This window comes from Tribolium castaneum, chromosome 1 (assembly GCF_031307605.1).
Source record: "Tribolium castaneum strain GA2 chromosome 1, icTriCast1.1, whole genome shotgun sequence".
NCBI lineage: Eukaryota > Metazoa > Arthropoda > Insecta > Coleoptera > Tenebrionidae > Tribolium > Tribolium castaneum.
The window spans coordinates 26,767,724-26,795,462 of record NC_087394.1 but is presented as its reverse complement, the minus strand read 5'-3'; the positions used below and the strand labels follow the sequence as shown (position 1 = coordinate 26,795,462).

At 33.3% G+C, this 27,739-nt stretch overlaps 2 protein-coding genes across 8 annotated transcripts in view; one reads left to right on the top strand and one right to left on the bottom strand.

The window, feature by feature from the left end:
* The window catches only part of LOC660164 (uncharacterized protein), a 52,756-nt gene extending 36,225 nt beyond the window's left edge, over nucleotides 1-16,531 (top strand). Inside the window, exons 3-10 of one of the 4 annotated variants that reach the window (XM_008194118.3) lie at nucleotides 934-1,210; nucleotides 9,127-9,251; nucleotides 9,311-9,951; nucleotides 9,998-10,223; nucleotides 13,435-13,641; nucleotides 13,692-13,966; nucleotides 14,066-14,120; nucleotides 15,646-16,531. In XM_008194118.3, coding sequence (XP_008192340.2) covers nucleotides 1,204-1,210; nucleotides 9,127-9,251; nucleotides 9,311-9,951; nucleotides 9,998-10,223; nucleotides 13,435-13,641; nucleotides 13,692-13,966; nucleotides 14,066-14,120; nucleotides 15,646-15,654 — 1,545 coding nt within the window. In that variant the 5' untranslated portion in view covers nucleotides 934-1,203 and the 3' untranslated portion in view covers nucleotides 15,655-16,531. Of the gene's footprint in view, nucleotides 1-933; nucleotides 1,211-8,992; nucleotides 9,252-9,310; nucleotides 9,952-9,997; nucleotides 10,224-13,434; nucleotides 13,642-13,691; nucleotides 13,967-14,065; nucleotides 14,121-15,645 lie in introns of those variants that run through there. The other 3 variants (XM_064356910.1, XM_015977922.2, XM_966419.5) reach the window with 3 other exon arrangements.
* Nucleotides 16,532-17,769: 1,238 nt separating this feature from the next.
* Nucleotides 17,770-23,050, bottom strand: LOC660226 (ankyrin repeat domain-containing protein SOWAHD). Of its 4 annotated transcripts, none has more exons than XM_064359701.1 (8): nucleotides 22,141-23,050; nucleotides 21,701-21,790; nucleotides 19,139-19,144; nucleotides 18,806-18,878; nucleotides 18,665-18,757; nucleotides 18,317-18,343; nucleotides 18,104-18,270; nucleotides 17,770-18,053 (listed from the first exon to the last, which is right to left on the bottom strand). In XM_064359701.1, the coding sequence occupies exons 1-8, from the start codon at nucleotides 22,183-22,185 to the stop codon at nucleotides 17,871-17,873; spliced, it is 684 nt and encodes a 227-aa protein (XP_064215771.1). In that variant the 5' UTR covers nucleotides 22,186-23,050; the 3' UTR covers nucleotides 17,770-17,870. The 4 variants fall into 4 exon arrangements, with proteins under 4 accessions (XP_064215771.1, XP_064215773.1, XP_064215774.1 ...); XM_064359703.1 differs by having other exon boundaries at nucleotides 22,137-22,693; XM_064359704.1 differs by having other exon boundaries at nucleotides 22,133-22,151.
* Nucleotides 23,051-27,739: the final 4,689 nt, after the last annotated feature.

Below are 27,739 nucleotides of genomic sequence, written 5' to 3'. Positions count from 1 at the left end.
AAGAACATGAAATATTTATGGACGACTCTAATTTTTTGACGTAATAATATTTTATGAAATAAATGTATACCTTGTTTGGATTATTAATTAATTTAAAAAAAATATTGATTTTATTAATAATATGGGTAATTAATATTTTATTATTTGTTACTAGCACTAAGGTAATGGCAAAACCATTGTTGAATAAAGCTTGGCTTATTAAGGAGCGGTTTATAGAAGCGTCATTAATTTAATCGGCAATTAAATGCGTGATTAACTGATCACCTGACCAAATTAAAGCAATTTGATTGGTCCATTTGCATAAGTTTTCGTAACTGTCAACAGCGAATTAAATTTTAACAGAACTTTCTATAAACTGGCCCTAAAAGATTTTTATTGATACAAAAATTTACGACATCTACGTTTGTTTTTTTTGCACATTTTGTTGGACTAAACTTATTTTTCCACGAGAATTGAAAAAACTGTAGGTACAATTTAAGCAGCCTATTTTTAACGAGTATGTCGTATGTTGCTGATTTAAATAATGTGTTAAAAACTTTGCTTAGTTTATGAAATTTGTTTTAAATGAATAAAGAAAATCGCAAAAATTGGTTTCAAATGTACTTTTTCATTAGGGGTTCTGTTATTGTAGCTAATCATTTTAATATTGGAATAAATCCTGCTGGTTGTTTTATGTCGACATCCGGCCGCTGCAGCGCGAGCCTCCTCCACCTGCCCTTGCTCGCATCTCGCAGCGTGAAAAAGGCGTTGCAACGTCCAATGCGACATTTTTACGACCGTAATGATATTTGCTCTTAAGAACTCTATTTATGTTGTTCATTTCGCGTGCGGTTTTACGCCACGCGTCAAACACGTGCACCCTTCCAGACACAACAAGCCCGTAAATAGATTTCAGCCCTAACTTGAATTTTCTCCCGATTTTCTCTCCAACAGGTCTGGAACCACCATTTCCAGAGCGATTCCCGAAATATCCCCCTTCAGTGAAGACACTTGCGAGTTCATTGTCACGAGGAGGCCACGGCCGAGCCGCGATGTGGTAACTGATGGTTATTTCTGGAGGAGGCAGCGACGCCACCATTATGGGAGACGGGATCTGCATCCTTTCAAGCTGTTTATATCAGTTTCCAGAAAACGAGGGGTTTCCAACATTGATTGAAACTTTGAAAAAGAGCCAAAGAAGCGCACGAATTCATCTTTATTTAAATGCAAGGTAAATAGCACATTTCGTGTAAACATATTATGAAGCGATAAATCACTTTTTGCTTCTGGGTATTTACTGCAAGATATTTTGATCCGAGCTGCTTGTTACTCAAAATAATCGTGTTCATTGCGTCTATTTTTTTCAAACACTTTTCAAAACTGAGTCATGATTCTCTACAGTTTCACCTATTTCTGGCAATATTGCAAATTACAATTTTTTGGTTTCATAGTTTGAGTTAAAAAAGTTCTGTCTTCTGGTTTGGTTTACTATGAAATCAGAAAACAGATTTGTTTATTTCGAATTTATTTGGATCGACTGTTTACAAGTATGAACTAATTTATTTTTTTGTGGAAATACAAAGTGTTTATAAATGGCTGTGGATCAAGCTAGCTGTGAAACAAGTAGGAAAGCGAAAGTCAGCCAGCTAACTAAATTTTTTATTTAATTTAACTATGAAACAAAATGGATATTATTTAACTGCATTTATGTAAAATGTTCTAGAAAGTCGATTGTTATTAAGAAAACTACAAAATCACCGACGGTTTTGAAGGTATCGACGAATATTTGTCCTTTATTTCGATAAACTACTAACTGTTGAGACAAAATTGATATTAATTAATTTATACGTATGTAAAATACTTTCAGTTCAAAAGTCGGCGAATTAGCTCGAGAAAGTATTTTTTCCACTTTTTTCAATTTAATTCTCTAATTTTTCACCAGATTCCAATAAAAGATACCGGGCATATAAGTTGAATCTACAATTTTAAAATTATTTTTACTTTTTTTGTGACTCTCAGTTCGAAAATGGACATAATTTCTCCAAAAATCACCAAATTTGTGTATTTTCTAGTCAAAAATAGTGAACGTGCGCAAATCCTACCCGATTTGCAGTGGCCATGATTTTTATTAACAATGTTTTTCGGGACTTTACTAAACAAACTTAGTTAACTAACAATTTTTAGAGATAAATATTTTCGTTTAATTTACGTTCATCTCTTTTTCTCTCAAAACAAAAGGTATTTTCTCTTTATTAGGATGTGCTCTTCCGTTTACATTTTGGCGCCTTTACGTACTTTTTTATTTTGCCGCATTATTTTCTTATTTCTGTCAGTTTTATGCTCCGCTTTACATTTATACGTCTATCTGTTTTCTCAATCTCTTATTTTTGTTTCACTTACCTTTTCTACACTTTTTTTCATAGAAAAATTGTCACCCTGCTCCGGGTTCGAACACCCGACCTCCCCCGCCGTAAGTGGCGCTTATACCACTGAGCCACCAGGCCCCAGGTACTGACCGTCTCTTGCAGATATTTTAACACAAACTTTTTAAATAAATCAACATTACAAACTATGTAATTGCAATAATTCACCTAAAACGCAAATACTTTCAGTTCAAAAGGCGGCAAATTAGCTCGAGAAAACATTTTCTTTCACTTTTTTTCAATTTAATTCTCTAATTTTTCACCAGAAATCATCAAAAGATACCGGGCGTATAAGTTGATTCTACAATTTTAAAATTGTTTGTACCTTTTTTGATTTTCAGCACGTTTTAGACCGAAAATGGACATAATTCTTTCAAAAATCACCAAATTTGTGTATTTTCTAGTCAAAAATAGTTGGCGTGAGCAAATCGTATTGGATACGCAGTTTCCATGATTTTTATTAACATGTTTTTCGGGACTTATCAATTTTTATTATAATTTTCTTATTACTGTTATTTTTTTTAAACTCTATGATACGTAAATTGTTCCGAGGAATCGATTGGCGTTGAGAAAACCACACATTCGTCGACAGTTTTAAGGATGTCCACAAATATTTGTGTTTTTTTTATTTGTTTTTTTTAAATTCTCAGTTTCGAAACTATAAGACAACATTAATATATTTGGCTACATGTAGGTGTGTAAAATGTTTTGGAGAGTCGATTAGCGTCGAGACCTTGTAAACTGATAATATCATTAATGATAATACCACCAAACTTTGTATTTATTTTGTCAGTTCTGCACAACTGAAATAGAAAAGTAATATTTTTTAACTTATGTATGCAACATGTTCCGAAGAATTGATTGGTGGCCGAAAAACCGCACAATTGTCTACAGCTTTCAAGTTATTGATGAATAATTTACTTTCTTTTTTTATATTTGTCAGACAGAATTAATATTTTTTGTAATATTTAATATTTTTTTATTTAATTTTTTTTAAAGATTATTTATATCCAACCTTATAACTCGCTTATGGTTAGTCCTACAAAGAAAATGCAAATAACTATTTTGTAGAAAATTTTACCAGCTTTAATTTTGGTAAAAAGACAAAAATTGATAGGAGTAACAGTTTTTCAGATATAAGCAGAAAACCAAAAAAACTGTTACCTTAATTAAATCTTCAAATATAACTTTATCAATAGGTAAAATGTTCTAGGAAATCGAAAACGACAAAATTGCGAACGGTTTTGAAGTCATCTACGAATATTTGTCTTATTTTTATAATTCTTTTATCAATTTTGGTCTGAATTTTGGTAAAACTACGTAGTGTTAAGGCAAAATTGATGTTGATTAAGTTATACGTATGTAAAGTGTTCCAAGCAATCAATTAGCGTCCAAAATACCACAGATTTACTGACAGTAGTTTTGTTAGATATTGACGAATATTTATAATCTTTTTTATTTTTTTATTACGACAAAACTATAAGACAAAATTTAAATTTATTGAGCTCTATGTATGTAAAATGTGTGAAGAATCGATCGGCGTCCTTTTCAATTTATTGAGTTATTGAGGAAAATTTATGTTATTTTTTTTGTTACATTTTTCATTTTATCAATTTTAGTAAAGCTGTAAGAAAAAAATTAATATTTATTAACCTATACGTATGTAAAATGCTGTAGGGCATCAATCGGTGTCCGAAAATACGCACATTTGCCGACGTTTAAGAGATATTAACTAGTATTACGCTATTACGTTTATCTTTTATTTAGTTTGTCCATTTCAGAAAAACGATACAATTGATATCTTTGATTATTCTTTATTATTTATTATGTAAAATGTTTCGAGGAATCGACTGGCGCACTCACCGACAGTTTTGAAGATATTCAGATATATTTGTTTTTGTTTTAATTTATTTAATATTTCTTTTAGTCTGTTTAAAACTCATATAAAACTATAAGACTACATTATTATTGTATGTAAAATTTTATGGAGAGTCGATTAGCGTTGAGACTCTAAATTGCAGACATTTTTAACGATATTAATTTTGTTCCTATTTTGTTATTTCCTCAGAACTATAATACGAAAGTAATATTTTTTAACTTCATGTGAAATGAATTGAAAATTTCGGTGGCCGAAAAACCGCAAAATTGTCTACAGTTTTTAAGTTATTGATGAATATTTACGTTCTTTTTCTATTCTAATATTTTTTATTTTATCAATTTCGGTGAAATTGTCAGGCAATAATATTTTTTTGGGGAATATACGTATATAAAATATTCCGAGAATTGATTGAGTTGAGACTATATTTTTTCATATTATTTTTTGTTGACAATTGAATATTTATTAGTCACAGTACAGTTTTAGAAAGTGTCGTTAAAAAATAAATAGTTAAAAAAGAATGATGAATAATATTCGCCGGATTTGTTTTTTTTCTGAAAAATAACTTCGGTGATTTTTATTTTAATTCTCTCATTTATCAGATTTGTTTTTTTTTCATATTTGGAGAAAAATACACTCTGGAGAATAAAATGTGCATTGGTGCATTCATTATGTTTAAAGCTCAGTTTTTTGCCCAATAACCTGTCTCGGCCCATAACTTTCCACTTATGGCCCGCATTCCGAAAGCTGGTAAAACAGTGGCGTTAAAAATTCGCCGCTTAATTGAGTGTTACCAGATGTTATTCATCGCTTTTTCGCCATTTACACATGTTTACGACCTTTCCAAAAATGACGATTTCCAACCACGAAACAAACAAATTAAAATAATAAACGCCGCTGTAAAAAGAAAGTAAATAAACAACGCAAATAAATAGGAAACATCCCAATTGTTCCACACAACTTGACCTGAAATTTTGTATATTTGTAATATAAATCTGTGTCAGAACTTCATATACAAAGCTGTTACACTTCCTCTTTTTTGAACACATGAATGCCAAAGAAAGGATGTTCGGAAAGGGGAACTTGTGGATCCCTTCCTGTATTTCGCCACGTGGCTTTAGTGAAAAACGCACCACGTGTTAACTGATTATCTCACCTGTGTCTGGAAAACGTCGACTTTTAGCGAGGTTTTCCTACGCGGAAACGGATGCTCATTAAAGGCATCTGGAGGGTTGATTAACTCTTTAAGGGCAAAGACCCACTCGAGACGATACAGGAAGTTTATAAGAAGCTTTAAGAACAGGTAGGTAACCTTTTGATGGAAACCTCCTTCCGGAGACGCTCCAATTGGCTCCGATACAATACAGGGTGGCGCAGCTGGATCTGTGATAAAATTAAGACACCTCGCAAGTGGTATAAAAACACATGTTACACACATTGTTCGGCGGTGACGTTCCATTTAAAACGGAAATTCCAGCTAGCGTCTATCACAAATAGCCCTTCACTGGTGGTATAATTGCTATCAGTGCAGCTTTGCTCATTTTTCTCCCTTGGAGTAGGTAAACGTGTACCAACTGCCTTTCAACGGTATGAAATTTGTGTTGTGTAAGAAAGAATTCGTTCGGCACCTGGTCCGGCTTCTGGTTACTATCAGCGTCGTAAAAACGTCCAATAATTGAACACCTTTCCGTTTTAATTGCGTATTTCGCGTTTCGTCATTTGCTTGGATTGACGAAAAACAGATTGGAACAGATTTCGGAATTCTTCTTACCTGTGTGTGGGGCTATTTTTGGATAGGAAGGGGAATAAGATTTATAAATTACCGATGGCAGTTGCATGCGCTTTGATGCACCACATGAACGTAAAAATAGGCAATGGAGGCTCGTGCCAATAAAAAATTTGTTTCTGGTTCAAGTAACCTCGCATTATTGCTGTGGAAATAAATTTATTACAAATAAAAAAAGACGATTTCTTTCTTTATTACAAAATAGACAGATACTAAAACAAAGAAAATAATCACAGGAAGGTAAAACTAAAAGATAATGATAAAAATGATAATGAAGCAAGAGACGAAACAGTTACAAAAAGAAGATGAGCAAGAGCAGAATTTTTTGTTTGTATATAGACAAGTTGGAAGTAACGTCAGAAGTATTTGGAACAAAAAGAACGCGAAATGAAAGAAAAAAACAAGGTGCGGAGGGCAAACGGCATAGAAAGTCGTTGTACAAAATTGAGGAAAAAAGAAAAAGAAAATAAAAAAAAAAGAAAATAGAGCATAACAAATTTAAGAAAGTGAAACTGAAGAAGAGAATAGATTTGATATGAAAGAGAAGGAAACGTAGGAGTAATAAAAAAGAAGTACTTAACAAAAATCACTGACTCAAAAAAACAAGAAAATAAAAAAGTTAAGATGGAAGATGAAGAACGGAAAATAGAAAAATAAAAAACTGAAGGATTGAAATAAATACTACATAGACAAATAAGATGTAGAAAAATGAGAAAAAAAATTTCAAAATGTAAATATATTTGATAGCGTTTCCGTTTTACGGGGTCAGATTGTTATTAATTTATTATTATTGGAAATTCGGATTATTCCGGCTCGAATTGTCGTGGTTCTATTGTATATCAAACAATTTTTTAGCCACCCTTTACACTGTGTCTGCTAAAAGCATAATTTTATTGTATTTCAAAAAGTGTCAAAAACTAATTATCACAACATAATTGGCGTTTGCTATTAAATTAAATTTTTCCTCTAAGCTTAGGTATATTTTTTGGCAGAAATTTTCTACAATTCAATATAATCAAAAGTAATTAATTCATATTAGTTGCTGATTTTTTTAATTATTTTTAATGACATTGTGAAGTAAACCATGTTTAAATGTTTTTTTGTGCAAAAAATACCATAATTTATAATTAGAGCAGGCCGTTTTTTTTCGTGGTGATACATAAACTAGTGTAAACAAAGGGAAAAAATATGTAATAATTAAATATTACCGTTCGAAACATTATTATTTGACTCTTCAGTTGAATTAATTATGATAATAATCAGCGTTTAATCAGTTAATCAGTTATTAAAGCCTACCCTATAATTATGAATTCAAATGATTACATCTTACTTAATATTTATTAATTTATTATAAAGAATTGTAGAAAAATTCGGAAAATTTTCAAATACATTAAGGAAGATTCTCCCATGGGTTTTTAGTTTTTTTTTAATTAAAAAACTTTTTCGAATTTACAGTTGAACTTCGAAAACTTGAATAAACAGGTGCCAGCACATTAGTTCGAGTTATCGAGAATTTGTGTTATAAAAATAGGTAGCAAATAAAAATAACTTAAAATTTGAACGTAAATGGTAAATTAATGAAATATCTTTTAAAAAGTTGAATACGAAAAATTTTACATTACATAGTACGCTGCAATTTTTTTTATTATTTCTTGTCATTCTAAAACAATGAATATTTGTTGTACGTAAAAAAATGTTGCTAAATTTGCACAAACATGCTTTTTTAAGATTTAAAAATAAATATAAGTGATGCTGGAATTTGTCAAAAGGAACGAGAATTCAATAATCAAAGTTCCAACTGTTATCGAATAATAAATAATAAAATTTCCCGGCTTTCGTGCGACGGAATTTACAATGATTTGTGTTATCAATAAGTTCGTGTCGTAATAAGAGTATTTTATAATTTGTTTTTTATTATTTTGGCTTAAAAAATTGTATATAATAGTTAAATGTAGGTATTTTTGTAAAATTTTATTTCAGTATATTATTGTATTAAAACCTACATATAGCAAAATTTGAAGAAAATTTTCCACACAGACTGTTATAATAGAATTATTATTGTTTTTGCTCTTTGAAAAATTTACTATTCTGCATTAAAATGTTATAAATCCAATTAATGTTTTTAGCACATTAAATACGTATTTCTAGTAAACAACTTCAAATGCAAAATTTTGTGTAAAATAAACGACGAAGTGCCTATACAATTTTATAATAAGAATGGTTTTTTGAACTTTATCTTACTGACGTAAATACACCCAGTTATTAAAATATTAAGGCCCAGTTTCTGGAAACATATATTAAACAGAGGAATAAATTTAAACCGCAATTAAAACATAGGAACACCAATCAGATGCGGAGAAATAAAGTTTAAACATTACCAGAAAATGGGCCTTAAAGATGGATAAAACTCGCTGAAATCTGCTAAATGTAGTGTCTTTGCTAACATAGGTAGTTAAAAAAGTAAGTAATAAGACGTAATTAAAACTGGCAAAGTTACAATGCTATTATTTCACAAATAGTTTAAGTCAGGGAAAACAATAAGAGACGTAATTAAATAAGTAGTTAGAATAACTACACCAGAGTGAGAACAAAAGTTGCTGAATGAAATCTTCAGAGTTGAAAACTCATAACTTTTTGAACCTTTGTGATTTGTGAGTCTTGTTCGTGTGCAGTGACATAATTATATCTAATCAGGGCAAGGAAAAGTTTTGGAAAGTCGCTAAAATTAGGTTTATACTTATGATTTATGTACTGTTTTTGCTTTTTTGCCTACGCTACAAAGACAGATAGAATGCCGAGAAAAACGATTTGTGGGAAAATCAAAAAAATGCAAAAAATAGTAGTTATGGGCCCTCAAATTTTTAAATCCGGCCCTGTTCATTTTCCTTGGTAATTTTGTTCGTAACTGTTGGCATCGTAGTTGCCTCCGCTGTTTCCACTATAAAACTAAGGTTATAAAACCTGTCAGTTGTCAGTCGGCCACAAAAAATGTTTTTATCGCTTGATCGCCCTCAAACAATTTGATGGTAAACTTTTTTACGTAAAGTATGTGAAACCGCCAGCCGCCGCAATGTCCCAAAGCACGACCAGCGGCACATCCTCTCGTCGCCACCACCAGCGAGACCACGACTCGGCCTCCATCACGTCCTCTCGCATTGCGGACATCACCGAGTGGGAAGCAAATGAGGTAAACAACTTTCTTCCACAGCAGTGATGGACGAAATCGAATTTCTGGAAACGTTGCAGGCCCTACGCCAGCGGGAGCTGGAGGAGGCCCGCGGCCGCGCCGCCCAGATGGAGAAGACGATGCGCTGGTGGTCCGACTGCACCGCCAATTGGAGGGAAAAGTGGAGCAAGGTGAGGAACGAGCGAAACAAAGCGCGAGAAGAGTGCAAGCAATTGCGGACGAAACTGGACGCCGCCACCAAAGACACCGCCACCTACAAGCGCGACAAGGAGGAGCTCGAGATACAAAACGACCAACTCAAGAAAGAAATGGAAAAAATACACATCTTGCTGCTGAAACACGCAGGCCAGTTTGACAGCCAGATTTTCGAAGCGCTAGGGGAGGACCCCCTCAAAGACTTCGTCTTCAGTCAGAGCAACGGGTCGCCGAGTCGCGAAAATGGGGCCTCGAGGCAGCCGGAGTGTGACAGTACGGCCCTGCAGGACGGCTGTATCGAGGACTATATCCTTCAAGGGGCTGTTCCACGGTACGTCAAAGACACTCTTGATGAAAAGGGGGACTTGGCAAATGGGGTGCAAAAGCCAGGCGATAAAAACGGGGCTCACAGAGAGGACTATGACGAAGAGTACGTTATCCAGAAATTGTCAATGTTGCAGTTGAGGTTGGAGGAGACCACGAAAACGCTCCAAGTTGAACGAGAGTGAGTTGTTTGGGTCAAGTTGTTTTTTGTTAAGTTGGGGTTTTAGGGAGAAGTCTCAACTGCACCGCGTTATTGATAAATTAACAGTTGAGTTGCAAGAAGTCAAGGAAAAGTGCGATGAGTTGAGGGAAGCTAAGCAGGAGGCGGCCAGAGAGTTGTTATCGCTGCAGGATCAGCACCAGGAAGAGATTAGGTTAATTAGGGCTGATTTGCAGGATGAGGCCAATTCTCGCGAAGGCATGGATAAGCGACTCAATGACCTCAGAGCTGAAGTAAGTCTAATTTGGTGGTTTTGGTGTCACAAAGATTCAAACTTTTCTCAAAAATGTGTGAATAATAAAATTGACTGCGTTTACACAACAGAAACAAATATTTACTTAAAATGGTTATTAGTCATTATGTGTACGTTAAATCATAATGTAATTCGTAGTGACGATTATTACTTTCCTAAATGAAAATTTTTAGTTCAAGGACTTTTTAAAGACACTAAACGCATAACTCATAACCTGTTGAGGTGTGTGTATTATATGCTGCCGGGAAAAAAAGGCAAAGAAAAATAGTTGGGGTTCGGCAAAGTTATTCGGAAATAAATTGCCGTTGGTAATTAATTAAATTGCGTGATTTTTATTATAATTAAGATTTATTGCATTGTCCGTACCAAATGAATATTATCGTCTTGGTGACAAATTAGAGATAACTAGAAAACACTGAATAAAGATTTGACGGTTCGTTCACTTCTTTTATTATAAAGTTAATACCTACAAAGGCATTGAAAATCCTCTATTTCACAAGCGTCTAGCGATATTACCTTCCCACATTTTTGAGCTCCACCTTGTAGAGAAAGGAATCGATTTACAAATATTACATTTCATCTTAGATACAAGGTGTTTCAACATATTTTTACTCCTGTAAAATGCATTTAGTAATACATATTAGATTTAAAAATTGTTATAATTATTCAAATTAATCATCAATTTGTCCAGCAAGAACCACGTGGAAGTTTAGAGCATTCTTGTCAGAAAGAAGGGAAATAAGGATGTAGTAAACAATTATTAATTATTAGAAAATGAAGGGAATTATTGGTTTGTGAAATAAAATACAAAATACAGCACAAAAATCACTTTTCTCACTTGACAATGAATAGGAAAAAAGTAATTGCATTTACTTTTGTGGTATTTTCTTCCACTATAGTAATACATTAAAAATAAATTAAAATCAAAATAATTAGTACAATATGTCGATATAACATATACATTTCACTTGTAGATGATTAAAAACAAAATAATTTAAATAAATTGCCTCTACTGAAATTAGAAATAAAATCAGTAGAATGTACAATCAAATTAGTTTAATAGTTATTTATAATACAAGTGCGAAGACAAGCTGAAGGTTCATGGGCTGTCGTTATGCAACGAGCGTATGCGAGTGTCAACACGTTGCTATGGGAAGCGTGTTTTAAAATAGTGTTTATAATTTAAGATTCAGATCTTAAAAAGAAGGCTGAAAATGTTACCAACAAAAAAAATAAAAGGTACTTACTATGTCCTTAATATGACACTCATACATCACTTTTAAACTTATTGGAAATAAATACAGAGAATTAAAATGCACTTACCTTTATGGCATCTTCTGCTACAGTCTGTAACAAGGTTTTAACTGTTTAAAAACTACAGAAATTCCAACGTCGCATTTGAGCGAATGAGAAGAAAGTGTCATTAAATTTGTCGAAAATAAAAAACGTTTGCAAACTAATCCTTTAATACGGATTGTTTCCTACTTTTCTCCCAAGAAATCCATTCCATTGGTATACACTAACCGCTCTAGCCAACGAATTTTAAACTACACTGTAAAAATTCCTCGAAAAATTCTGATTTTATTCGCGACAATAGCAAGTAAGAAACTGAATAAAATCAAGTAAATAAATGGCATGGCAATTGTTGTGTAAGAATAAGGATAAAACGTCACCAATAAAAAATATTGTCTCTGAGATAACCAATTTTTGCGAAGTGAAAAACAAAGAGATTTGTCTGATATATTGATTTTTGTTACGACTTCATTTTTTTTTTAGGTACATATTAAAGGTCCAAACGCTGAGTCTCGTTTCTTGAGAAAATAATTCCAGAAAAAAACATTTGAGTGAAATTTTTGAATTTTCGTAACTCCATTATTTTAAAAAATACACAATGAAAACAAAACCATAAGTGTATTTATTAAATATATTTAGACAAATTTGCCTTTATGCCACCAAGTTTCCTGGCTTTAAATATTTTTGTCTTGCGACTCCAAATTATCGTGTTATTTGATAATGTTTAGTAACGCATTTTTACAAGAACTAACTAGGTAATACGTAATAGATAGAAATAAATCACCAAATTAACAAATATACGAATATCCCAAGCCTTACATTTTTCTAGTTGACTAATAAAAGGAATTAATAGCCTGCACGATGGATAATTGAATAGAATTATTGTAATATTGCAGTGGTAAATAATTTCCTCAGTCCTTTTTGTGAGATTTTACACAGAAATTGGCAAAAAAATCGCTAATTTAGGTCAAAGGTGAAGTTTTATGCTGTTTCTAAGCTTTTATAACTTCGTTTCAGCTAACTGCACAATTACTTTGCGAATTTATCACGATGTCGAAATTTTATCTTAAGTCAAAATGACCTTGTTTTTCCCTTCTTGAAGTCTGTTATCACATTTTTTGACTAGATACATAATTATTTCGCGAAAATGTGAAATTTGTTTAAAAAAATTGCTAAATATTTGCAGTTTTTGAGTGTTTTAAGCATACCTTTGAACCAAAAACTCTGTTTTTTTTGCGACAAATCCCTAAACCAGGTCACAGGTCAAAAAATGTATAAATTAAGTCGAAAATGATTTCGACTTTTTTTCACTTTGCTACGAATTTTTACAAAAATAAAGCCGAAAAATCACTATTATGCCGAAAATACTGTTGCTTTTGTAGTGTTTTTGAATATTTAGGTACCTTTTTAGAGCTCAAAACTAATTAATTTTTTTCCTAAACTGTGCCTAAATCACTAAATTAAGACAAAATTACACTCTCTTTCACTAAAAACTCATCTGTTTCTATGAATTTTGTCAAAAACAAGGAGAAAAAACTCCAAGGTGTTTCCGAATGTAATGTTTTTTCATCTAGGTTTTAAGCTAAGCTAAAATCTTCGCTTATTCCATATACGCAATTATTTCTAGGCATTTTAGCCGCAAATTGTCTTATTGTTACCATTCTTGAGGGCAAAAACTCTTTGCGATATTTTAATAAACTGAAGTCATTTGTTGTGTTTTTCGAGTAGACTTTTCAGTTAGCACTGCATTGATTTTGAGGAATTTCGTCTAAAATAAGCCAAAAATTCACAAATTGTTGTTATTTTTGCCAGTTTAGATGTTGTATTACTCTTACTTCAAAAAACGTTGTGTAAATTACATTCCGAGGAAAATTATTAAATTTACGAAAAAATTTCAGTTGGAAAGGCTACAGGCTGAAAATGCTGCCGAATGGGGCAAGCGAGAGCGTTTGGAAACGGAAAAACTTGCCCTAGAACGTGATAATAAAAAATTGCGAGCTGAATTGAGAGACATGCAAGAACGTATGGAAAGAAAAGGCCGACCTTTATCAAATTCGGACGCCGAAGTCAGGCATTTACAACAGGAGTTGTCTGATAAAAATAAAGTAACTAGTCTTTGTTTCGTATTTTCGTTTATTTATTTATTTATTCTTAGGAAATATCAGAGTTGAGGCACTCGCAGAACAAGTTGAAGAAAATGGTACAAGACAAAATAACCGAATTGGCTCATGCGGTGAGACGGGCGGAACAATACGAGTCCGAAGTGAAAAAATTGCGGAGCAGAGTTGAAGAATTGAAGCGAGATTTAGCAGTGGCTGAAGATGAGCTCGACACTGCATCAAACAACATTAGAAAATTGCAACGAACCAACGACGAGCTTCAAGAACAAGTCGACAATTTCCAAGTCCAGTTGCAGCATTTACACACAAGGTTTGTGTTTCAAATTGTTACTAAAATAGTAGATTTGTGCTTCTGATTAACTGGGATACGGTCTTAATCTCTTTCTCTCTGTGCTTTCCCTATTTCTAGTATGGAAAAAGAAGACGGTGGAGAAGAAATGGCGCTTTACGATGAGAACGAATGTGTAAGTATTTCTTGCACTAGGCACTTGTAGTTATAGTTACGCATGATTTGATAATTAATTAACCCCTAATCAAAGGTCTGTTCCAACAAGTTTTAAGTTTTCTGAGCAGCAATATAATACTTACCTGACTATAAACAATTTTTTCTTCGTTTTTTTTGTTCCCTTAAAGCTATTTTCTGCTCAATTTCGTCTAATTTTTGTGACATTTTCAGTTATTGTAATTTTGCTGATTTTTTTATTGTCCAAGTTGTTTCATTCGGATTATTTGACCAATTTTGACTCAATTATCACACAATTATGCTCAGAAATAGATATTTAACTAGTAAAAGGAGCTCTTTTACTACTACTACTACTACAGTTTGTTGTAGATTCATTTGATTTATTTGTTTTGTTTATTTAATTTTTTGGTGGATTAGAAAAATAAAAAGTGGCCACATTTAGTATCAAAGTTACGAAACTCACAACAAAAATGGAGGCAGATTTGGGCAGATTTGGAATCCTCAGACAATTTTACGTCAAACAGACGTACTTTCGACTCAAATTTCCAGTTACTTTGATACCCATTGATTTTTTTTTGTAGTTAGGTATTTTAAAAGTTAAAAGTTTTTTTATTCGGATTATGTGCAGAATTTTGACCAGATTACTACAAAATTGTGCCCAGAAGTAGATAATTATCCAGTAAATAGGGTTACAGGTGAATTTATATCAATTTATATTTTTATTTTTGGAATAATGCAAAAATAAAATTGACCATATTTCGTTCCTCTAAAAAATCGTTGAAAAAAAATGAAGACAGTTAACTGTGCAATTATAATTTCTATTTAATAACACGTAAACTTTTCAATGAAGGTCGAACATAATAATTATTATGATGTTTCCCCTCAAAACTAATTTGTACCTTTTTCAATTATTACGCACATTTTTTAAATTTAAAAACTTGAAAATGATATTTATATTTCGGCCTTCTTTTGCGAGATATACAGGGTGAGGCAAAGTTTGGAATTTTACGTCTAGAAAGCCATAATGGAAACGTTGTGATCTAAAGTTAATATTCCCATAGCAACGGTTTTCACTATTTTAAAACACACTTTTCATAGCAATTCGTTTAAATTAAAATGTTCCAACAAAAAGATTTTGAATAATACTTAAAGTTCTCAGGTGTCTAGGTTTGCAACTCGCATATGCTCGTTGCATAACGACAGCCCTCGAACATTAAGCTTGTGTTTTTGCTCTCGTATTTTAATAACTATAACTCGCTCCAACTACCCTTGATACATTTTTTTATGTCTTTAGAACACACAGTGCCCTTATAAGTGCAAAAAAATCGATTTGTTCTATTTTACGAGTGAAATGTTTGATTTTTTTGGTCCTATTAAATTTGTTAGGTGTTTTTATTATCTATCTTTTGGAGAAAAATTCATTATTCTGTGAATAATAGGTTTATTTAACATTCTTGTTTATTTTTCTTGTTGGAACAAACCCAGTGTGTGCGCTGGTAAGCCCTAAATTGAGTGTTTTTGCGCAGGTTACGTAATTGTAGTTCGTCAAGTTTGCTGTCGCATCGAGGAACTCTGCTCACGGAGGATGGTAGTGATGATGATGTTGCTGAATATTAGTTTGATTTCTTCCATTAATATCTGGAACGTACTTAGTAATTTTCCGAGGAAAGTTATGTGTTCAACACGGCCTTGCAACGGAAATAAGTACCAGGAAAATGAAACTTGAAAAGTAACAACTAAATGTACTTATTTCTCTTGCATCCGACGGTCTGTTTGTGTTCACTTCTCCCTTATTTATTGCTTGTACATAACTCTGTACCTTGTAGTTACTTACCAGTAGACGACTAAATTATATTATTTTTATATGAGGCACAATTTAATGTGATTTTTTCAATTTTTGCAGTTTGACATTTATTGAGATAAGAAGCGATCAATGGCCTAGTGTGTGCTAGGTTTGTCCTGTTTTTGACTGATATGTAAAGAGTAGACTGAATTTGTTTACAGTGTATTTTCAAAAATTGCATGATTGTTGTGTATACGTAGAAACTTCGCACTTGTTTCATTCCCCACCAGATTATTCCATTTCACAGGGTGATAACTAAAATTGTTCCAAGGGGGATAAACTAGTCTAGTGTGTAACCAGTTTGCCAATCATTTTAGACTTAGTTCCAGTGTCATCAACACAATTCCATCTCAATCACATGTAGCAATAACTACTTGTTCAATTTCAAACCAGTGTTGCACTTATTAGTGCCTTACTACTCACAATTATGATTTGAGGATTTTTTTCTTTATAAAGCACTACTCATTTAACAAACGAAACTGTTTTTATATTAATAAAATTGTACCTAGCTGTTTCGCTCAGGGCTATGTATCACGTGTAATTCGTGCCAATAAATATTTAATTAAAAACGCCTTTTATTTATCCAAACAACCAGGAAACATATAGTGGGCTTTATTTAAAATTGACGGTTCAGGATTTTGTATTAGGATCACAGGAACGCGAAGAGGTCTTTTGGCGGGAAATTTAAATTTCCCGCCAAATATCAAAAGACCCTTTCGCGTTTCTGTGATCCTGGTACCAACTCCAGAAATTTTCGTTTATTTTGCTTAAAAATTTTAAAAGTTGAAAATGGATTTGTTATTAGGATCATAGGAACGCGAAGAGGTCTTTTGGCGGGAAATTTAAATTTCCCGCCAAAAGACCCTTTCGCGTTTCTGTGATCCTGGTACCAACTCCAGAAATTTTTATTATATTTTTCTTAAAAATTTTAAAAGTGAAAATGGATTTGTTATTAGGATCATAGGAACGCGAAGAGATCTTTTGGCGGGAAATTTAAATTTCCCGCCAAAAGACCCTTTCGCGTTTCTGTGATCCTGGTACCAACTCCAGAAATTTTTAATATATTTTTCTTAGAAATTTTAAAAGTGAAAATGGATTTGTTATTAGGATCATAGGAACGCGAAGAGATCTTTTGGCGGGAAATTTAAATTTCCCGCCAAATATCAAAAGACCCTTTCGCGTTTCTGTGATCCTGGTACCAACTCCAGAAATTTTTAATATATTTTTCTTAAAAATTTTAAAAGTGAAAATGGATTTGTTATTAGGATCATAGGAACGCGAAGAGATCTTTTAGCGGGAAATTTAAATTTCCCGCCAAATATCAAAGACCCTTTCGCGTTTCTGTGATCCTGGTACCAACTCCAGAAATTTTCAATTTATTTTTCTTGAAAATTTTAAAAGTGAAAATGGATTTGGTATTAGGATCATAGGAACGCGAAGAGGTCTTTTGGCGGGAAATTCAAATTTCCCGCCAAATATCGAAACACCCTTTCGCGTTTCTGTGATCCTGATACCAACTCCAGAATTTGCAATTTATTTTTCTTAAAAATTAGAAAAGTTCAAAAATCAGCATTTGGTATTAGGATCATAGGAACGCGAAGAGGTCTTTTAGCGCGAAATTTAAATTTCCCGCCAAAAGCCCGAAACACCTCTTCGCGTTCCTGTGATCCTAATACGAAATCCTGATTTTGAATTTGAATCATTTAAGAGAAATTATTCAAAATAAAATTTGAAACATCAGGATTTAGTACTAGAATCACGGAAACCCGAAGAGGTACTGTAGAGGTAGTACAAAAAGAAACTCGGAAAGTGTTCAAAAATTTATTAATTTATTAAAAAATAGGTACACATCATAATATAAAAATAATAAAGCGTATTTAAGTCCAATCACCGTGATGTTGCTTCGTATTAGTGCTTCCATTGTGAGTCAAACCCGGCGGCTGAGTCCGAATCCGAGTCATTTGTGTGAAAACTGGAAAAATTCCTCGACATTTGGCGGGGAGTCCCCGGAGTGCTGTTCATTCCTGACGAATAGGGCCTTTTCGATTTCTTCTTTACCGTGTTGATTTTAGGCCCCGGATTTATATTTTCCTACGAGGGTCGTTATTAAACAATTGTTTAAAACGATTTTTGCTTGTTACCTGGTTGACATTATCGGCAGAGCCCCACCCTTTGTGCACCTTCTCACTGGTCGTTTCGAGTGCGGTGACAGAACCACTTCCAACCCCCAAGAAATTGCTAAAAGCCTCCGTAGTTTTTTTAACTCGCACATTCAACGACCCGATCCGTAAAAACCCCAAATCTTTATCTAAAACTCTGGATTAAGCCTCAAAAAACCAAAAATCTCGACTCACCTGTGGGTTTTTTCCGCCCTTTGATCTCTGGATTAATCGGGGGAAGAAAAGGCAAAAATCGATTAGACATTTATTTATTTGTACATGCAAGATAATACTGAAGGAAGCTGCGCTAAAATACCTTCTACAAGAATATAAAAATATAAAATACAATAGTCATGCTCGAAACTACCCAAGATGAGATCAGTTAAGCCACCCGAAAAAACTACTTGTTTACTTGATAAGACCCGACAAGATGTGGATGTGCTCTGGCACATGCTGCCCTATCTATTGCAACTTTAGGTTTGAGTCGAAAGCTGGGTTTATGTGCAGGAAGCTTGCCATGCTTTGCGGATGTTTTATACTCACTGCGGATGTTATCTTTTCGGATTTTTTGATCTTTACTTTGCAAGTAATAAGCCGGTAATCTGCCGCTATAGTCCCGAATTTTCGAATCAGCATCTTAAAATTTGAGTGAACTTTAACACCCCAAAAAATACACGCACTTACGATATTCATTTATGAGCATGTCGTAAATATCTCTGTGCCCGAACTGTGCTGCTAGGTGTAGTGGTGTGTAACCCTGGCAAAAAACATAAAATTATCTAACTAGTACAAGAATTTATTTTTTGGGGGACGGTGAGCTTGGAATACCCTTTACACATGTAAACACCATAAACAAGCCGTTATCTCTTGTATTAAAGTTAATCTAAGATGTGACATAACTTGAGGAATGCCCGGCATGCGTCGGCTAAAAAGTGTGGTGGCTACTGTAGGTAAGGTAAAAACGCAACAGGAATGGATAATTTTACTCTAAAGATAGAAAGAAAGATAGAGACTTACCCCGTTCTGTTTGATGGAACAGCACCGGAAAAAAAGAAAAAATTACAAGCTTAATGATATGTTAACTAATGTCCAGTGCTATTTACGTAAGTATTACAATCTGCTCCTACAGTAATTTTGCTCTAATAGCGCTGTTGAAACGACGGTACAGTTAGCTTACTTCAGGGAAATAACACTGAACTTTGTGTCGGTTTAATCAAACTTTAGATGAAGTGAAAATGCTGCTTTAGGAAATTAAAACAAGTCTTAAAAAACTTGCGCACTACATTGTTAATAAGTTTTTGATTGATTATAATTACACTAGTTTACATAATATTTATTGCCTTAGTTTTTTTGCTATTAAGTAATTATTAAACGCTGATTTTAACAGGGCCAACAGATTTTTTTTATCAGCTCTAGTTTTTGAGATATGATAACTCAAGTTAGCTTTTCTTTGAAAAAAGGGACACAACTTTTAGTCATTTACTTCTCTGTTTCTTCAGATCTTTTTGCTGATGTTGAATGACTGATTGTTGGATGCTGATTTTAAAAGAACCAATAGATTATTTCTATCAGCACTGGTCTTCGAGTATACATAACTCATATACATATTAGCATTTAAAAAAATGCATACAGATTTATTTTTTTGCTGTTGTTGAATAACTGTTGGATGCTGATTTCAAAACTGCTAACATTTTTTCTACTAGCTTTAGTTTTTGGAACATAGGTAAAAATTTTCCGCAATTTTCATAATGTTAAATAAAATACCAGTTAACAGCTAAATATGCGACATCACATTTTGTAAACCAATGTCATTTATTTACACATTGATATATTAGTAAACTAGAATTTTGTAGTTAACTTTAACTTTTCAGAAGCACATTAGAAGTTAAAATTTTTGAAAAATTAGTTCTTGCATAATCTTTTTGTAATTTTACGCAGTAGCTTTTTTGTAAGTGTCTCAACTATGTTCCCAAAGGTTAACAACGTTTAATGCATTTTTTGATATTTACAAAGGTTTCCTCTCCCAAAACAATTGAATTACGACAAAAAAAAATTATTTCACACAATTTCGAGCGACGTAGATTGTTTTTGAACCAAAAACTCACATATTTTGCAAAATTTCGTTGAAACAAGTGGACAAAGAATGTAACATAAACATAGGTTATTAAATAAAAAATAAAGAAACAAACGTATCAAAATAATAAAGTAATAAATATGAGTAGAAAAAATTTATTTTATTTTCATTTTCGGAAAATTTTATTGTTTTTTTGCAAAAAAAATTTCACATGGCCTTAAGTTCACTAGTATTTACTTTTAAAATAGCTTTGTTCTCTGCTATTATTAAGAAAATCGTTATGTGAGATGACATTCGAAAAAATAATTGAGTTGTGAAAATATATTGGAAAATCGAAAAAATTCAACAAGATCCTAAGAAGTGATTCTGCCTTCACCAATTTTTGGCAATTGAAGTCTTTTTTATATGCTTTGTTTTCTGAGAAAATTTGGAAAAATTCGTCTAAAAATGAGCCAGGGCCAATATTTTGCGAAAACAAGAAAATTCAACTAATGATTGCCGGTTCACTATTTTTTACGGTATAATTTTTTTGATAAGCTTTGTTTTCAGCGAAAAAATATGAAGAGTTTACGAATGATCCGCTTATTAAATCAAGCCATTGCCAAAATATTTTGAGAAAATACAAAATTATTAAAACTTAACAGAAGAAATTGTTTTTGGTTGTTTAGGGCAGGAATGTAATTAAACTTTATATTTTTAGCGACGTTTCGATTTTAATAAAATCTTCATCAGACTACAATTTTTTCAAGAGCAAAAATGTTATTTAAAAATTAATATTAACTAACTGATTGTAAGTTTACTATATTTTACAAACGATAGCCTTTTTTGCAAAAAGCAGGCAACGCAAGAAAATTCATTAAGGCCTTAAAAACTATTGTTTATTTATTTGTTTGTCATTTACTTAAGTGCTTTCAGCCAATTTAGCTCAATCATAAAACAGAAACATTAAAAAATGGGAAAAAACAAGCAATTTAACTCGAAAGTAAATTAATTGGATGCAATATTAAATGATTTGTGAATTATTTGTTCAATTCTGCTTCCTAAAATGTTTGCAAAACAAAAAGTAATCCTCATATTAAAAAACAGCACTGACTTACACAGTTGAAAGAAAATAAATAAATTCATCAATAAATATGTTGTCAGTCTTTTTTTACAAAAATAAAATCTTCATCTGAATTCCTGTGACGATGCTTGGAGCGAGCAAAAACTGATAAAATGAAAAATGCCTTACAAATGTGGTCCATGTCGCAAACTCAGCTCGAAATTTATTTCTCTAATTTCGAATGCAAATGAATCAATAAGAATCGATAAAAATTAATGTATTACACGTCCTGGGCCATTTTAATGATCGTTGACTTTAATTAATTAGGAGCAACACGTGGAAAAGTTAAATTAATGCTCCTCATTAAGATATTAAGTGATTGGCAGTTCTAATAATGCTCATCAATTCACGTAAAATGTGAAAGTAGTTTAAACTCGATCACAGTTTTTCATTCTAATCTTACCGTCTTCCCGTTGACATCCACCTTGTACTTGCCAGCGAACATTTGGATGATCTTCGGATTACCATGTTTGGCGCCCCAATGCAGAACCGTCTGTAACACACAACGTGTCACATAATTTGTACTTCCTCGACAATTTAAATAAACAACACGCCTTTTTACAAAACGAACAAGAACGCGAAATATGTGTGCTACACGTTCTCTAAATTGCTGGCTTGGCCAAAATACGACTTCCTCTGCGGAATCGACACCTGAATTTGTCATGAAACACGATTGAGTGGCGGATAAGGCGGCCAATCGCGTCCGAATTGATCATAATTTGGAAATACCACCGACACAATCGGGCAATTAATGCGTTAATTACAACCGCTGCGATCAAGAAATGCTTTTAGTTTTCGAGGCAAGGCAGGTGAGTAAGGAGGAAAAAAAACTTACTTACATACTGGAAAAGCCGGCGAATGGAAGGAAACCCACAAGTGGACAAACATAGAACAGAAAAATTGTGATTAACAAATGTGTAGTAAATTACTAATAATAAAGTGATAAGTACCTAGTCATAATTCAATTTTGATCAGCTTAAAATCAGTAAAATATAATACAAGGTGTGTTAAAATGATTTTCCTCTAGGTAACCTTGAAATTGATTTACATGTTAGCCATTCCATTTTAATGAGGGGACACAAATTTTTAGGTTTTATTTGCAGTTTTTTTTTTAACAGTATCAGTAGAAATGAATTTTTCTTTATAGGAACTCAGTACCAACCTACAATTGCGCGACATTTTTTAATTTGAAATACAAGCAGGAAAAAAATACAAACTGATGACGGACGGGACACAAAAAAATTTCTTTTGCACTTTCAATTTCTCAATTGAATCCGTTCATAAAATGTTAATTAATTACATCGAAAATTCCTGTTAAAAAAACAACTCAACTGTTACACTGTCTAAGTAGACACTTTTATTTACCGAAGTTTCGAATTGGTGACTTTAGTAAATAAAGAATGGCAATATTCGATGTCTGAATGCCTGTCGTTGATTCTACAAAGCGTAGACTAGAATCATTTTAACACACCTTGTACAAAATGTTCAAAAATGGAAGTTCATCAAGTTGCTATGGAATTTAAATCCAATGTGCTGCCTCGTCTAAATGACTTGTATTTTCTCTATAAATGTTTGAATTAGCTTTTTACTCACTTTTTTGCATTTTTCGGCAAAATTGTTTCATTTGTAGTGTTTGTCTTGATTTGTGTTTTATATTTCCGTATTTTTTGTTGTTGTGTATTCTTTCGTTTTTAAATTCGAAGCCTTTCTGCATTATTTTGACGGATTTGTCACTTTGACGGCATTCACAATTAAATTAGGCGGCACATTATCATCAAATTTCAAAGGTGACATGATAAATAACCATTTTTGAATACACTGTATTTTGCACAGTAAAAAATTCAAATCATGGCACGCACAGGATTTTATTAAAACTTGTTTAATATAAAGTGCCCCGTAAAAAATAACAATTTAAATAATAATACTGAACGTTTCTTATTTTTACTTTAGGCCAATTGGCCTAAAAATCGAAGTTTACTGAAATATTAAAATTTCAAAATAAATTACCTCTAACTCAAAATCAAATAGCTAATTTTTGGAATTAGTTAAAGATTTGCTACATCTTTCCAAAAACAATTTGAAAAAGAACGAAGTCAAAAACGTAAGTAATGTTATATTTTGCTTTTTTAATGTTCCATTTTTACTTCCCCTCGCAATAATTATCGACTTGTATTTATTTAAAAATACAGACTGTTCAGTTTCGAAAGGAAAGCCCTGTGTGTATTAACTGTGCATTTATTATTTTTACTGAACTAAAATACTTGACTATTAAATAAAAAGATATTAATAAACTATCACGTAAATAATTGTTTGCTTTGTAAAATAATCTAAATAAATTTAGAATTGCTAACAGAATTGCTTGGTTAAATCATAAAAAATAAATAATTAAGTTTTTTTTTAAGAAATTGAATGGACAAACTCAGTGGCGTAGTTATGAGTAGTAGGCGGAAGTAAAAAGTGTAGTTGCACCTCTTATTACTTTATTACTCTTATTAGACAAAGAGATTTGCATTTATGCATTTTTTTTAAACATAAATAATCTTAATTTTCTTTAATCCTGATTTAAAGTCTTAGTAGCGATTGTAGAAGATTCTTGATGTGTGTTTAATTTTTGCTTAGCAATTATTATTTTTACCAAGCGTTTACGATTTTTTACCTACAATTTTTGCCAATAATTATTATATTTTCACTTAAAACCGTTATTTCAATGTCGAGTGACATTAATTAAGATTATGTTACGTTTGGAAAATCCACCCTGACTTAGAAGGGCGGGTCAGGGTGTAATTTTAATGCCCTTAACGGCGTCAGAGTGAACGGCTGACGTCGGAGCGTCAATGTTCCTGTTCCTTCTGTGATGTCCGCTTTTTTGTCAACCTTACAAAGAAATGTTTTTTTCTTCCTTATATGTGGCTCGGTGCGTCCCGCATTCAGTTGTGGGCAAACTTGAATGTCGCAGCCTTTTAGTGCCCACTGTCCTGAAAATGTTTCTGGTTAAAACCGTAGGTTGGTACCTTGATAACTTAGTTGGGAAAATCGTCGGAAATGCTATCCGTTAGGGCCGGATAGCCTCCTTATTTCCTTTTGCCTGCCCTAGGGGTTCCCATGTGGGCTATGGGGGCCTTAGTTTAATTGCCCATGTCATTGTTTACATTTTCTTATCTGTTTTGAATTTGAATCTAACCTGTAATTGTCAATCTTAGTTACCTTTCTAAACTCCCTAGTTTTCCTCTTATCTTCTGTTTAGCGCGTAAATTTTAAATTTTCGTTTCCGTTTCACTTTTTTTCTGAGTCTCGTTCTTTAAAACTCCGAACGGAAATCGTTCTAGCACTTTTGTCCTAGCTCCGTTGTGGGAGTCATCTCGAGTGATCAGATTTTAGATCATCTCACATTATTGTGGAGATTTGCGGTCATCGAGTGTGAAAATTTAAGTATCGTATGGAGTGATTCGTTGTGAGTGCAGCTTCACTAAGATTTTCGTGGTAAATGCTCGCACCATCGCCGTAGCCGAATAGTCGGATTCGCAGGACAAAATTCTTTTGCTAACACGAGGAAGCCGCCCAACATCAAAGGCTTCAAATTGGGGGGAGTAAAACCTTCGAGGGGACCTAACATCCCATCATCTCTCGTTCCGGACGTGGTCCTTCGCCGTTATCACCAAACCCGCCATCTGCGAGGTCAACAGCTACCTCTGAGGGAGCCCCTCATCGAAAAGACGGTCAGGCAAGCCTTTGTTAATTACGGACGCGCCGGAACCCCCTAACCTCGAGCCTTTTTGCTGTCTCGTGTGTTCTCCTTCTTCCAATTTTTTTTTGTTTGTTCGCCTCACGATCAAAGGTAATATTGCTGATCTCATTTTGTAATTTAATATATATAATTTCGTTGTAAATCGTCTCTGGACATATCGGTTGGTAGATTCGGTTATTAATTTTGCGCTTATCGATATCAGTCACAAAACATAGATCTATGAGTTTGCGGCCGACAAAGAATAATATTCCGAGCACGTGATCGGTATAAGAGAATCACTTTTCTCCTGTCTACTTGTCCAGCGTAGATAGAATAGTATTTTTTTATTTCTTTAATAATTTTTAATTTCCTACATTTTTTTAAATCTTTGTTATATAATATTTTAATCCATTAAAATTTAATTTCGGGGAAACCCCTTTTTCTTTCCTTTCTTTTTTTTTCCCCCTCTAGTTGGGGTTATACAACTAGTGGCGCCCAATAACTTCGGTTTATAGTTCTTTGTGATCACCCACGCCCAACACCCAGAGCCGGCTGGCACCAACTTGTGTTACTTAGGTAACAATTAAAATCAAAAAACATATTTCTAACTTTAAAGTTAGTTGACTTAGACATTTTCTAACTCAGACCTAAGGTAGGAAGAATTAAGATAGAGTTAGGTTAATTTATTTCAAGTGTTAGAAACGCTAGAAGCTTTGAGTGTTATTTAACTCTAAAGTTAACTCACTACTGAAATAATGGGCCTTAGAGTTCACTATTTTCACCTAGAGCTTATTATTTTTCCTAGTGATTTTCACTTGGGAAGTGTACGTAGCGTTTAATTTTCCCCTTAACAAATTAGTTTGCCCCCTAATGTTCCGCAAGTCCACAATTGCATTTAAATTTCCGTTAAATAAATTGAAATCGTTGTTTAGTATTTGGCGTTTCCCATTTGAGAAATTTTCTCAAATTAAGTATGTTCAGGTTTTTTCAACTATTTACAACTAATAAGTTGTTAAATCCGTGAAATAAAAAACGTTGGGTACTTTTCGAATTTATTGTATGATATTTTACTTCTAGGAGAACAATAGTAAAGAGTAATTCATTCGGAGGGGCTCTTAAAATATATTTGGGACCAGTGAAAAATTAAATAAAACAGAGATACTGCGTTATAGCTTGGGTTAGCTGATTTCACTTTGGTAAAACACTCGCTCTTGCAAAGTTTCATGCACTTTTCTATACCTTTAGAACCATCTACAGTCCTAAAAAGTACCAAACAAATTAATAAGTTCGATTTTATTTGAAATGTTTGATTTTTCTAATTTTTGTCGATTTCCGGGACCCGAGAATTTATCGACAAATAACTCCGGAATTATTAACCGTTAGTTTAATTGTCTATAGTTAAAAAAATCATTGTTCTGGGATCAGTGGTTTTAATTTAGAAAACACTGGGTCCCCACTTGTTATTCACCTGGTATTTCACCTCTGATCGATGGTAAATTACAGCACTTGTCCGTTTATCGGCCCATCTCCCAAATTGTTATTCCATAGCGTATTCTGTGCAAGTTGTTAAAAACTCGCCCATAATTTCAATTGCGACTTCCTGTCTGTCCGCTAATGAGCCTCCCTTTTTTGCGCTCTTTGTCGAAGACGTCCATCGTCTTCTGAGGGAGGATCGAGGGTGCCTGAAGGCCGCTACTGTGGAGTCTCGTGGTGGACGGACGGGTGCTTCGAGCGCATTTGCATAATGATGATGATAACATATTAAGGGGCTCAGCTGCGCGGCCGGCGGCAATTAGTATCGCGCGTTCGTCAGATGGGAAGATAGGTGAGACCGACCGGCTTTGCTACGACTTGGCCGTTTTGTTCAATTAGTGGGGCATACGTATATGAATCGCGACCGGGGCTGTCACCTCGCCTCACCTGGGGCCCGTCATGCCACCACCTGCCCGCCACAAGCACGATACCGACCACCAAACTCACAAATATTTTACCAAATTTAATAAGCTCCAATTAACGGACGATAACAATTTTTGAAATTCAATAACGAGACATGGAACACTGCGAGGCAAACTAATTTGTTAAGAGGAAAAATTAAACGCTAGCTTATTTCATTCAACGGCTATGTAAAATAATAGGTAGAAATTAAATGCACAGTATTTTATTTAAACGACAAGTGGTTTTGATCAGTAAAAATGATAGATGCAAAGTAAAAAATATTAAATGTACAGTAAATAAAAGCATCTCAAAACTAGAGAGTGTACAATTCCACATTTCGAATTTTATATTTTCGAGTTTAATCATTCGAGAGGTATGTTTCCTTTCAGTTCAGCCTGCAAGTTAGCTACTGAACATTTATTATTGAAAATGTGCAAACTGAAACTAAATACTGTGCATATACGATTTATTTACTGGGCAAATTTTATTTCCATATGATTGAGTGTTTCTAACGTAAAATGACTGGCGAAATCCAAATCTTCAAGAATCAGATCGCTACGACTAAACGTTCGGAAGATATCGTCAAAAATATGGTCTTGATACAAAAATGTCTCAATCAAACTTATGTCATTATCTGTCAATTTTTTGGAGTTAGTGTCTTATGATTGAGTGTTTCTTACGTAAAATGACCAGCGGAATCTAAATTTGCAAGAATCAGATCGCTACGACTAAACGTTCGAAAGATATCGTTAAAAATATGGTCTTGATACAAAAATGTCTCAA